The sequence below is a fragment of the Poeciliopsis prolifica genome, unplaced genomic scaffold (assembly GCF_027474105.1).
Source record: "Poeciliopsis prolifica strain line A6 unplaced genomic scaffold, Auburn_PproV2 SCAFFOLD016, whole genome shotgun sequence".
Classification (NCBI taxonomy): Eukaryota; Metazoa; Chordata; class Actinopteri; order Cyprinodontiformes; family Poeciliidae; genus Poeciliopsis; species Poeciliopsis prolifica.
This window is the reverse complement of record NW_026562391.1, coordinates 10082204-10096463: the sequence shown is the minus strand read 5'-3', so window position 1 is coordinate 10096463 and position 14260 is coordinate 10082204. Positions and strand designations below refer to the sequence as shown.

The window sequence follows — 14260 nt, the reverse complement described above, 5'->3', positions numbered from 1 at the left end:
CATCTTTATAATGATGACTTGTGAAATAATGTCCGACGTCTGGTTTCCGACACTCCGGTCATGGTGAGCAGTCTCCTTTCAGACGCATTCAGGCAGAAAGTCAAATCAAGGAGACTCTCTGCATCAGAACTGGCACATTTTGGCTCTCACAGGTGGTCCTGGGCCACCTGGCAGAAACTGATAACACTATATGGGAGGGATTCTATTGAAATGCAGCAGACTGACATGCATTTCATTTGTGAGCGCGTTTCTCTCTGACAGATCATCATGGCAGGGTCTTATGCTGGCTTCAAAACTTCAAACTCAATCAGAACTTCAAGAGCTGAAGCTCATAAATGCTGAATATTCATTACTCAAAATGATCTCTTTTTGCAATTTGCATTTAAAGTAACAGAAACTAAGATTTATTTATTTTTTTTACCATAGACCTGAGTGGCATGCGCAGAATTTTGACCAGGTTTACTCGGGGAATTTCTATGTGATGGAGCTGCACAATATATCAAATCACAGTATTATTGTGTGCAATATTGCAATTATGAAGAGTAACTTGGATGCAATATTAGATAGCATATTGTATTTTCTTTGCCACGCATGAGCATTTTTTATGCCTATATTTTTGGCTGGTCAGGGTTTCAATGCACTTGATGCGAACACTCGATTGATAGGTTTAGAAACTAAGATCCTAAAGCTCACAAAGCATGCTGGTCAAATTATGATGAAGAAAAATGAAGGGAAAAAAACCCAAACATTTGGAATAAAAAAAAATAGTCAGCAATTAATTACTGCTCGTTATCAACATTGCAATAATCAATAACAGTTTGGCAATAGATGTTTTCCACAGATTGTGTGAAATGAGAATGCTTTGATTAAAATCTCAAGTTATTTAATAAGGTCTGATTTTTATTGTTAGATTGTGAAGTGCAAAATATTACATGTGAAACTTTCCACACTTTGTAAAACACAAACTTAGAGATATTTTATTGGAATTTTAAATAAAATGGCAACACAGGGCCACATAGCTGAGAAGTGGAAAGAAAAGGGTGTGTGTTTTTTGGAAAAAAGATCTAAATAAAAGTTTTAAAGGTGTTGCTTACATTTGCGTTCAGCCCTCCTAAAATAAAGCATTTTAGAATTACACTAACCTATCACAGCTGCATGTCGTCTCATCCATCCTTGCTCATCGAGAGATAAAATCCTTTTCCCAGCCTCAGTTAGTCACTATTAGCATAAATGTGTCCAAGTCAAACCTCTGCACCATTCTAACACAGGAATTTACTCTCATCTTGACTTTGGCTGTACATTTAGAACAGTGAATCTAATCAAAGTTGAACCTCCACCCCGGGAAATGGGGTGGCTTTGTCTCGAATGGGGAAAAAAAGCCCGCTTTCCCACAGTATGATTATGCCACCACTTTGTTTCACAGTGAAAATTTACAGTTTGGTTGATTTTCAGTGTTTATGATGCGTAATGTTTTAGATGTAGGTTTAAAAAAAAAAAATCAGTCTAGATTTCTGCTAAACCTCTGATTTATAATTTTGACATACAAAAATGAGTTTAAATGAATTTATTTGTTCAACTATTAAGATTTTGACACACAGCTTTGAAACAGGATGGGTAAATTATTAATCTTGGACATTGTGCTGTCAAGCAGAAACGCGAGTCTAAACCTTTGTTTCACATGTCAGCTGTCTCTAACTATCTGTCCACTGTGGGAACGAGCTGAAGTCCTCACATCCAGGCTTTTAGCAGTCAGCTGCGCTCCACTGGTTTCCAGTTTCACACTCAGCGTAGCATGTATCCTTTTAACGACTCTGTCCATGCCGCACACGGCTCCCAGCGGCTCCTTCTCACTCGTCCTCTGTTTTGCGTGTCATCTTTCTGTCACACGCAGTCAAATGCGGCTTCTGTTATAATGTCTCTCTCAGTTTGTGTCTTCATCCTGGCCTCCCCAGCTGCCAACTCTGTTTTCATGCTTCTCCTGCCGGCCCCTCAAGTGTGTTTGTCTGTACAGAAACGTGATGAGTGACTTTTTTGTGGAACTTCACCTCTCGCTTCGATAGACATGACACACCAGTCAATTCACTTAATCAATATCTCCCCTTCTTTTCCCCTTTAATAGTGCTCACTCCAAGCCCACACACCAAGCACTCTGCAGCATCTCCCCCGCCTCCTGCGCTGGTACGGTCGCGTTCAGGAAGTTCCTGGGGTCCTTCGAGCAGCCAAGGATTGTGGGTTAATTCTGTCCAAAGTCCAGGTTCCATCACCCAGCCTCTTTGGGCCACCACAACAGGAGAACCTTGATGACCTGCTGCCTACAGAGAACCAGGGCGTCACACCAAACCTTCATTTTGTCGGCGGTCCAAGGCCCACAATGTCTAAACTCAAGGTAAATTATTACCTTTCCTTTGCTTCTGTGATTCCCAAATGCTTTGCTTTTATGCATGACAGGAAATTTAAGAGACTGCCCCCCACCCCCATTTCCCCCTCAGTGCACACAGATGTGATTTGTTGGGTGGTAGTTTAATGGCCTCAGAAGATTCATGGCTGCTTATTCTGTTAGTTGTTGCACCTTAAGGAGTACTAATATTTAAGCCTCTGGCAGTCATAGATTGCTGACTTTGTGTCCTTCCACTCCTGTTGTAAAAAAATATGTCTTTTTAAAACAGAAGCAGTAACAAAATTAACATTTAATCTGCTACTTACAGTTTTTGTCAGCTATGATAAGAATGTGTTAAAAGAAATTAAAGTTTTTCTGCAGCAGCATAATCTCTGTGGGAAAAAAATCCAGCCATTATTTTTTAATATATATTTTTTATTTTGTAGTTAAGTGTTTTTATATATAATGTATGCATTTCAACTAAATGTTAGTAAGCATTTTTTGATTTATGCTTAATTTTTTTAAGTGGATCAGAGGCTTCAGGACCATCTAATCAGAAATTCATGACTTTCTGTTTTTCTGGGATATAAAAATGACACCGAGGTCAATTTCTTTTAGCCTGTGGTAACAAGGGTGGAAGAAAACCTCTGTCTTTCTTCCCAAAAGGCACAGTGGACAGGTTGGGGAAGCAGGTAAGAAATCACTAAACATTCTCAGAGAATTGCAGCAAAAGCATCTTGGGATCACAAAGTTTCCCAGCTACTAGTAGATGGTGCCTCCCAACCCATTATTAGGGAAGCATGCCTGGAAAGGGAAGATTGAGTTTTTCAGCAACAGACTCCCCAGGTGGTGGCATGAAAACATAATAAATCTGTGGAGAAGCCACCTCATACCCACCTCATACCCAGGATTAAGTATAATGGAGGACACATGATTCTCTGGGCTTTTTTACCCCTTAATGGCTCGACAGGCGTTGATCTTATTAATTCTGAAAATAGGACGTTGTGAATAATAACCTGAAGGATTTTACTAAGTGACACCAAGTTGAAAAAGGTGTTTAAGCTGGAATATGGTGCAAATCAACAGAGAGACTGTTCAAAAGACACTCATTCAATGGTGCCATTTCAGTGTCCAGTGTGGTGAGCTAAGAGAAGACAGCAAAGGTCAAAGATCACTTTCTGTTTGTGCTCCGACCTTGTGAAATAGTAGTAGATCATGCTGCAAAGCCAATCTTTCCCCACCGTCTCAACCAACAAAAAACACTTCAACTTTTTAATCTTTACCAGGAATGAAAATATGTGAAGTTTTTACAAAACAAGTTTTGATAAAGATGGAAGGACAGAAAATAGATTAAAATATGCGGGTATTGTTTGAATGAGTGCTTTTTTAAAATGGATGTTTCAGTAGTCTCAGTGGATCTTGTCAGTTGAAGTAATGCTGACAATAAGAAAAAAAAAATTGTGATATCCCAGTTTTTTGTTAATAAATATATTTCAATAACATTTACCTGATTGTTGTTGATCTAGAAAAAGGTGCATGCTCTTGGTTGTCGATTATTGACAAAAACTGGTTGGAATTCCTAGTTTTGATGCATTTCCGAGTGAGAAAAAATATATTTACCAATTGTTGCATTTCTAGATAATTCTCTTTTTTTTATAAGATGTAGATGTTCAATGATATAGTCAGGCCTGTCACAATTACAAATTTTGCTGAGCAATTAATAGGCTCAGAAATTATTGTGATAAAAGATAATATTGTTTGATGACCATTTTAAACTGATGTAATGGTACTGACATATCTGCCAAAATAAATACACTTTATTTTCAAAAGAACACTTAACACCTTAACTGGTAAACAAAATAAACAAAGCAACCAAAAACAAAAATAAAATGGTCTCTCAGCCTCTGTTAATAAAAAATGCACTTGAATAAAAAAAAAAACTAAGCACAATATGAAACCAAAGTGGAAATAAAAACTACATTCAAACAATAGAGTACAGATCATGAAGTCTGTACTCTGCAATAGTTCACTCCTCCCTTACGCTTAGAAAATGGGGAAGGGAGGGATAAGTGGAAAGGGCAACGGGAGTTGAGCCTTTTTTCATCCAATATCATCAACAGAAAGAGAAACAGGCAGGAAGAAACGATGAAGCCGATAAATTAAAATGAGGTAGATAATTTTCAATTATCATGCAATTAATTGATTTGTTGTTTATTGCGACAGGTTTAAATGTAGTATTTAGAAACCAAAATAAAAATTTCCATTTGTATAGCCAGCCTATTTCTAGTGCTGTAAACTTCCTTCAAGAAGTGTTAATGACACACTTGGATTCAGATGCATCTCTAGATTTCTTCGCTCTGTATCACCCAAGTTGTCACCCTTCGCATATTTGAACAAGCTTTTGCAGCAGAAGATAAGCAGAGGCAGCTTCTCAGATGTAGATATTCCCCTCAACCTCACTAACTCCTTCTCAGTGAGCTGTTAGTCTGTCTTTCTTCCTGTCCTCTCCCTGCATAGATATTTCTGTGATTTCCTGCTGGCTCGAGCTTTATAAGAATGTGATTATGAGTGGCAGGAACGGTGAGGGCAGTAAGAGGGTAGGTGGTGGTGGGGCGGGTGTTTTTGTAGTTTGGATGAGACAGAGTGAGCTGGGTGGTCAGGATGGGATGTGTCTCATATTTGCCACGTCGGTAGATGAAATTTCAGTCAGGCCCAGATGTGCACAAATGACAGTTTTCATGCCGTGTTGAAGTCAGACATTAAAACTTAGAGGAATGCCTGCACGTACCAACACAATAGCCACCATTCTTTCTCTGCTTAGAGGGATTACAAAGATGGCTACATGTCGCCACTATTTTGTCTGGAGTGCAGCTGTTGTGCTTTTTGGCCAGTGTGAGTGTGTGTGCATGTGTGTGTGTGTGTGTGTGTGTGTGTGTGTGTACATTGGCTGTGTGGGAAAGAGGAGTTTGACAGTCGATCGTTCTGTTGGTGCTGACCAGAGGCAACCGTTCCTCTCCCTCTCTTTCTGTGTGTTATCTACGTGATAAATGGCTCATAAACTCTCACTTTCTAATTTTTTCACATGAGTTAACATCAACTGATGCCCGTCAGTCAAACTGTCAGTGCAATGAGGTGTACATTTTTCACTGAATGCAGACCCAGTATTGAGATGATTCTCTTTCCATTAAGGTTCACCTCAGCCTTTAAACCCGAGAGGAAGAATGACCCAGAAAGGAATTTCTGGCAAAAAGAAAGGGAGTCAGCTGCTTAAAAAACAAAAACAGAAAAATACATGATTTTCTCTTGAAGTAATTGGTCTCATAGGGAAGCTGTTGGAAAAACAGGGATTTCAGACACAGGCAGTGTGTTCCAGTGGAAATGTTAACCTTAAAGCTATGATTCTTTCAGCTAAAAGTTTTTTGTTTTTTGTTTTTTTAATTTTGCCTTACGGAGTTATTTGGGAGCAAAATTTTCTTTTGAATAAGTCCTGGAAGTATATTTGAGTGCAGCTGGCTACTCACAAAGCTTCTCTGCTTGACCATTGGAAGATTATTTTGGAACATGGCTCCAGCTTGTTCAGGAACTGAATTAAAATTTTAAACTGTAAATAATTCAAAGTTCCTAGGATATTCCCAAATCTTTGATCCTTGTCTTGACTTGACCTTTCCTCAGGACTTATTGGGCAGCTGGAGCCATCTGTATAGGTATGAATGTTACTACTGAGCATAAAGGCTTTCCAGTCTTACAGGAAAATGTGGATTTAGGTCATTTTGAGGAAGATCAGTGTTACGTTCTGTCATATGTATAGATGATCCATTTAAGAGTTTGCGTTTACTGTTATCATTGCAACCACTGACTATTTGTTGTTACTAGTAACAAAATAAATCTACAGAATTATAGTGAACTAAAGTTAGTAAAGAAACAAAAGTAACAATTCTGACTGCATATTAAGAAAATTGAGAGCTAATATAAGAAATTTATATTACATAATATAATTTCTCATCCCTGCTCAAAAGAATCTTTCTACAAACTGATGCCATACATTTTTATTCCGTATTGAGATATACCCCACAAAGGAGATAAATTGTGACAACGGAATGGAGCAGCACAGTAGCTGGAAGGATAATGTAGAAAATTGTTGCCTAGAGTTGAACCAGTGTGCTGAGCCTGAGAGCATGTAAGCGCACAGGTGTCCTTTAAGCCCACTTTGCTTTAATGACACCACCAGCACTGCAGGAGCTGCTGTTTTGTGCTAATGCCGTCATCCTGGGCCAAATCTGTGTTGGCCCAGATTTCTCTGATGATGCTTCAAAAGCTTCTTGTCATGTCAGGGGTTTTTGCTTTTATCAAATTTCTAAAAGTACTTGTAGAAAACTTCGAGTTACATTTGAGCTCATTATCCAGATTTATTTTCTCTTTTCCAGTCATGAAAGATGTGAAAAGGGGTACTCATTATCTTTAGCTGATTCAGTGATTGCTGCTTCTGCAATATTTAGTGACAGCTTTTATGCATGGATAGGAGCGGTCTTATTTACTCAGCATATGTTGCAGTTATGATTATTATTGTAGTTAAGTTCAAAGAGGTATATAAAGTCTATTTCAGCAGCTCTTGAAATTTGGTGACTGCATCCTCGGATGAACAGCAGCATGTTTTACAAATTCTAATTAAATTTCAACAAGAACTGACAAACGCAGGGCCATTAAAATACCAACTAATATCTGTGCTGCATTAGGTGGTAGAGCCATTAAAACACCAATTAATATCTGCGCTGCATCAGGTGGGAGAGCAAACTTTAGCAACAGTAACTTGAAATCAGCAGTTATAATATTTTTCAATGTTTGTTGCACAACAATTTAGGTCCACCCTTCTTTTTACAAAGAGTTTTGCAGAGACTCATTTGTGCACACTCATTTCTTTTGTCAGTCATTCTCTTAAAAAATTACTGCTGTGTTTGGAATTATTGTCTTGCTAAAAGACAATAATTAAATGAAGCTGTAGCAGCTGGACAGATGACCTCACATTTCAATTTTGCATACTTTCGTATACAGAGAGCTCCATGGTGTGCCCAGCCCCTGGAAATAGTTTCCCTCTGTGCCTTCTTTTTAGTTCATGCAGACACAACTTAAGAAAGACAAATCTCTTTCTTAGGAATCCCAAGATGGGAATTTGAAACACTGATGAATTGCCATGGAATCTGCAATGTAGATTGTATTTATTCTTTTATTTTTTGCATTTTGTTGGAACACTGCACAGTCTGCCCTTGGCTTGAACTTGGTATGCCCACTCCTGGGAAATTGGCCACAGCATTAAATATTTTCCACTTGTCTGCAATCTCTTGCTGCAGAAAGATGAACTGCACATTGTTGGGCATGGCCTTACATCTGGTGGAGATTGATGGACAGCAGCAGTTGTTCTAAAATCGCTGTTGGAGCTTCTCTTCTTGCATCATGTCAACACACATGAATGGTCCAGACTTCTGCTTCTTCGATAGAAATGCTCTAACCTGTGCTCCAACTTGGTTATTATCAGCTCATTCAGTTAATCAATACAGGTGAAACTCAATTAATTACGGTAGATAAACGACAAAGAGCTCAATTATTTAATTATTCAGCCGAAAACATGGCTGAATGAACCTATACAAATAGGTTCATTCTACACCCATTTATGCTGAGCTATTAAGCAAAAGCAACTATATACATAAAATCAAGTAAATTGTTATATTTAACTGTTTTTTTGGCTTTTGGGATCATTTTTATTCACATGCAGTTTATGCAGCTTCTTAACAGAGCTTTTTACTTGTCGTTATTTCTGTTTCTCTCAGGAAAATGGCATCGAGGCAGTCTTCTCTCCTCATCCTTGCCCTGCTTGGACTCTCCCGTGGGATAGATTACCAGCAGCTATCAACCCCACTGAAGGTAATGTTAAATTTTGGCCTTTGTGCTGTGCTCCATCTGATTTCTCTCTGCTGTTCTCTCCCCTGAAACTCTTTTCACTGCTCTTTTAGTTTCACAGTCTTTAGTGTCCCTCTCTGCTTATGTTAATATTCTGAATTTTTAAACGGCAACAGTGATGCTGTTTTCACAAAGAGATACTCATGTAAATGAGCCCATGCTTCCAAAAGATGATCTTTTGTTCTTTTCTGTTATCCTATAGTTACTGAATTTTGTAAATCAGAGCTTTACGAAAACCAGGTACTGTAACTCAGCCATTACACTGTGATGTGTACATCTCTAGTTTAGCAGCATTAACTTGTTGATAAATATTTATATGGGATTTTTTTCTCAGTAATTCTATCTAATTGTCTGTGAAAGAAAACAAAAAAGACTTTAGTAATAATGTGGTTAATGTGTTTATACTTATGGTAAATTAAATTGCTTAGAAATAATAGTAATGCTTTTAATTCTTTCCCTTTGAGTTATTTTGAATTTTTTCCAAGACTACTTTTGTTTTATGTTTATATTTTTGGGAGATTGTTTTCATGGTTACTTTCTGTTCCTAGTCAGAAAAAGATGAAGGCAATAAAGTAATGTTATGCAGCTACAATAGGTATTCTGACACTAACTGCAGCCTCTTAAAGTTATTTTCTTACTGTATAAGTTATTTTATTATTATATTGACTACATTTTCTGTAGTCAATGTACAAAAAAATGACCTTAGATAAAATGTTGGCAGAAAGAGTTTGTGCAATCAGTGTGAATGGGCTATATCTGTTTTGGAATCATGAAAGTCTGGGCCAAAATTCTTGGCAATCCATGTAGGAAAACAAAGATTATTTGGCAAAAACTCAAGGTAAAGTTTGCAGAGGTTTAATTTTGAAGGAACATGAAGGAACATGATGTTCCCAAAATGATGCATCATCACAAAATTATCATCACAGTTCAGATTACAGACGCTCTCAATCGTTTGAATTTCTTTCTTAGACTGCATCCCACTTTCTCCATTATTATTATTATTGTTATTATCATCGTCACAGTTCTGATTACAGACGCTCTGAATCATTTGAATTTCTTTCTTAGACCACAACCCACTTCCTCCATTACTATTATTATTATTATTATTATTATTACTATCATCACAGTTCTGATTACAGACGCTCTCAATGAGTGCCAGCTGGAGACATCCTCAAAGGAAGTGGGTCCAAGTGGAAAATCATTTGGACCAGCCCATCAATATAATCTGCACCAAAGGATTATGTCAAATAAAATGATACACTTCAAGTCCCTTAAGTTAAATTAATTATTCCTTGTGTTGGTAACCTCTTCCTATTTGTGATTAAAATGTGTTTCTAATTTTTTTCTAAAACCAAAGCCTAAAAACTTCAGAAATCTAACAGCAAGTCCACTCACTTCTAAACACTCTGAATGATGTAAGAACTGTTCTGAAAGAAAAAAAAATGATTGCGAATGACGTAGTTGCTGCCCAACTTTTGTACCCACTGTGCAATAAATTGTGCTATTGATAACCCTTCCTACAGTATTATGACAACCAGCAGACAGACCCCCTGCTTTAGTGCTGTGTCACTCAACTTTGCCAGAAAAATTCCCATTTTTCTTGGCTATCTGTATGTGGGCTATGACCTTTCTTTTCTTCAATAATGCATCTAAATTAATGTACAAGAGCTTCCTCTTCTCCAGATATGTCCATGATTTTATGATGGATATGAAAGCATTTCTGTCTGCTAGTATGTGGGCAGATGTAAATTGCTCAGCCAAGAACAGAAGTAGAAGAGACTGTCTACTGATGACGGTAGCGAATGCTTAATATAACATGGCAGGGCAGAGTAGGGCAGACATATCAGCAAGTATACAGCAGGAAAACATATGTTGTGATAATTTCACCGATGACCTTTTAGTGAGGAATTGTATGTATATTTGCACAAACTCAGTCTAGTCTTACTCTTCTGTAAAACACAGTGTGGTTATGTGTGTTTTGTTGGGAGCATTTTGGAACTCGAGTCATACTCCTCGTTCGTGTGAACAAACCTCACAAATGAAACTGATAATGATTAAGTTTTTTTTTTTAAGATTAAAAGCCTTTTTCAGACATACTGGAGACCTGCTAGTTTAATTTCGGGTCACTGGGCGATAAAAACGTAAATTTTTATTGCAATATTTTGTGGTACTATTGCTAAAGCTTCTGATTTTAAAAATATGACTTATTTTTTAAGTAACTATATGGCTGTGATTGCATGGCCTCATATATATATATATATATATATATATATATATATATATATATATATATATATATATATATATATATATATATGTATATATATATATATATATGTTTCCCTTGTGCCGCACAAATGACTTGAATAAGTGGGTGATTGCCAAGCTTCTGCATCATTTGATTGCATGCTTAGGAGGTCAGCTCATACACACACCTTCATCTACACAAGTTTTTAAATCTTGGATTTCAATGTTTCTGTGCTTTAAGTTCTACTTTTATAAATCTAGAATGAGAGTGGTTCCAGCTCATTTTTATTTTAACAAAATTAAAAATTAAGCATCTAAATCCAAAGGATTTTTGTCCTATGACAGGCTTCTTTACAAAACAGATGAGAAGCATTTCACACCGCGGTGTCATTATATAAAGCAGCCGACTTTTTGTCTCCAGCATTTTATTTAATGCAGAGAGTGTGGGAGCTAAACATCAAGTGGAATGGAATGGGATGATGGATTGTGTGACAGCAGGAGATGGAGATAAGAGTGAGAGCAGGAGGAGCTACTAGAGTTATCAGGGAAACGGAGCGGGGAAAGAAAGGTGAAGGAGACAATGAGGCGTGAAAAAGGAGTGCAAGTGAGGGAATCGCATAGCTGTCATGCCTGAGACATGCAGGTATAATGTCCTTCAGGGTTATTTTGGTATGAATGGATGGGTTTCCATTTCTTTGATAAAGAAACCTTAGTTTCTGGAGATGGAGATCTCCATAAAACATCTTTGTACAATTTCTGTTTTGAATTAAGCATAGATTTTGTGATTATTTTTTAAATTAAATTCTGTATTTAAAAGATTCTAAAGTATGAATATTCCCTGGAGAACCACATAAATACAACCTAAATATTTTATCCATCCAATCAAAGCTGTTTTTGTAATGTAAAGTACAACATTACATCAATGTGAAAAGATATTCAATATTCTTTTATCTTAGGAGATACTCATTGAATGCAGGGCCAGCTAATTATTACTTTAGCAGTTTGTTAATGAGTAGGTCTGTGGACTTTTTTTCATTTGGTGTGCCCCAAAATGAAAATGTGTTTGACACTCATGCTCTATATCACATGTGTGAAACTCTAGTCCTGTAGGGCCACTGGCCTGCAACTTTTAGATGTGCCTCTGCTGCACCACACCTGAATGCAATAATTAGGTCATTGGCAATGCTCTGGAGAACTGATCTACACAAGAAGGAGGTAATTAAGCCATTTCATTCCAGTGTTTTGTACCTGTGGCACATCTAAAAATTGCAGGACAGTGGTCCTTGAGGAATAGAGTTTGACACCCCTGCTCTAGATAATTAAGGTTTGAACTGATTACCATGTTTTTCTAGAGTTTTGCAAATTAACAGCACATTCTAGAATTGGCTAATTTTCACAGGCCAAACTGGTGTCTAAGTTTCTTTTTCTTTATAGGAGCTGTTTCCGGATGTTATTCGAGTAACACATAAACTCTAGTCTCTAATTGCAAGTCTGTCTGGCTATATGATGTCAGTGATGCTCAACAGAAGCAAAACTAATTTTGACACGCTCATGTTTGAGGTTCAGCATTGTAACATCATCTGTTTTGCTGATCAAAGCTACATCCAAAATTTAAATCACAGTAATTTCCAAGTGTGCAAGTGTTTTTGGTTTTTTTTTTGCATGGGTTTCATATGAAGCGGTCAATCTGTAGTTAAACCCAAAGGTTAAGGTCATATTTGACACTTATACATATTTATCTTCTCATCTTTTTTTGTTTTGTTCTGATGATATCTCTCCAGTGAACAGACATTTGACAGTTATTTATTCCCTTCAGGTTTACAGCACCAAACAGCTGGCTGTGACTCCCAAATCACTTCTCTCATTCCCAATTAGCTGAACTCATTACAGCCGATAGATTGGAGATTCAAAGATATCCAGTAAACATGGGACCGGGCACAACAGGCAGCCAGCTTTGTTACTCCCAATTAGAAGGATAATTGGCACTTTATTAGTGCAATTCAAGTTCAAACACATCTCGATCCCCTTGGGGTTACAGCAGAGTTGCACCATTTGCGATAGTATTTGAGTTGTGCCTATTTAAATTCAAAGCCTCAAGCCATCTGCATAATAAGCTTCTTGTAAATGCCATGGCATGAATATTCATTTAGCTCCATAGTTTTTGCTTTGCTCAATAACCTCTGCTGAGGCCCTGCTGTGGGGATATAGAGCAAGAAGAGAATTTGCCTCACCATCTGACAGTTTTAAATGAAGTTTTCTTTTTTTCCCTTTTTTGGGGGAGATTATAATTTTTTTATTTATTTATTACATTTTACAACAGTCATAATTAATTACTCAAGAGGCATCTCTGCCTACAGGAAATTGCTAAATTAAATCTTTTTTTTTTTTCAGTGTGTGAATGTCATTGAGCTATAAATGAAAATCTCAGCAGCTCAATGATTGTTAAGTGGATATACACAGATCAGGTTTCTTGTGACTAGCCCATTTGTTTGGTTTTCTTTGGACCTGTTTATTCAAAACAGACTAATTCCGTTTTTTTTCCCCCATATGACTTTTATACATACAATCTTAAAAATATATTTGATAAATTTCAATCTAGCTTGAAAGAAAGAATCAAAATATTATTCCTATTTATATATAAAAGTACTTGTCTATAACTGTCATCAGATCTTTCTTAGGCTAAAAAAAAAAGTGACATCCAGTTAAAAAGAAAAATGTTTTTGAGCATTTGAGATCAGAGTGTGAGCCACCCAAGCAGAAATTGGCCAGTTTTAATCTCAGACCTATTGATTGGTGGATGTCTACTGCCAAGCAAAGTCACCTTCGTAATTAATGAACACTTATTATTGTCATGCATATTTTACATCATAAACTAACTGAGTGTTGAGTGTTTTTGTCAGTGTGAAGCTGTTTGTGTTTATTACTGTCATTTAACATTTTCACAAGCTACCAGTTGCAAAGTTCTTAATACTATCTAGTTATTACATTTCCTTTGATGTTCTATGCAAAAGCAGTTTTTCCTCCCCCCAATATTTTACTGTTGCAAAATTCCATCCAAAAATATATTCTACCCTCGGGATGGAGCTCAACACTCCTTTGGGTGAATCACAGTTTCAAATTCCCTTTGTAGTCAATTTTGAGAAAACATATTTTTTGTTTGAAGGTGTGCGATCATCTTGCCTGGATGGCTCTTTTAAGGTATTTCCACAAATATTTCTGAAATGTTTTCGTCTTGGAGCCATTCAAGTACTTTGGGATTTAAATTGGTAAGTTTGTTTTGAGTAATTGCCCTGACTGCAACACATATCTAAGCAAGATAAGAGTATATATTTTTTTCCGTTATTACCAAAGACCCTGCAGCATAACTGTTTATTTGCCTTTATTTACAAATAAAAGTAAGACAGAACATGAGTTTCATTTATAGAGTATTTTATTTTTCTTACCATTATATTTTTTGATCAAGCCAAAATTAAAACCTTTTAAAACAAGAACTTATTTCAATCCAAGTCAAAATTTAAACAGAAGGATCTATTTTAGTCTCCTGTTGAGTCTTTTGCTTACCAGTCACAAACTTGACAACATGATCCTAGTCATTCATGCAAATAGTTCAGCTATCCATAAATGGAAATTATATACTTAAACACTACCAAGTGCATTAAAGGAGCAGAGCTTAATTTTTGATAT

The 14260-nt window shown here is 36.8% G+C and overlaps 1 protein-coding gene across 1 annotated transcript in view; it reads left to right on the top strand.

Moving 5' to 3' along the window:
- gstcd (glutathione S-transferase, C-terminal domain containing) overlaps positions 1-14260 on the top strand; it is a 43163-nt gene that overhangs the window by 2525 nt on the left and 26378 nt on the right. The window contains exons 4-5 of the mRNA XM_055041353.1: positions 2120-2386; positions 8200-8293. Of these exons, the coding sequence (XP_054897328.1) occupies positions 2120-2386; positions 8200-8293 (361 nt within the window). The remainder of the gene's footprint in view (positions 1-2119; positions 2387-8199; positions 8294-14260) is intronic.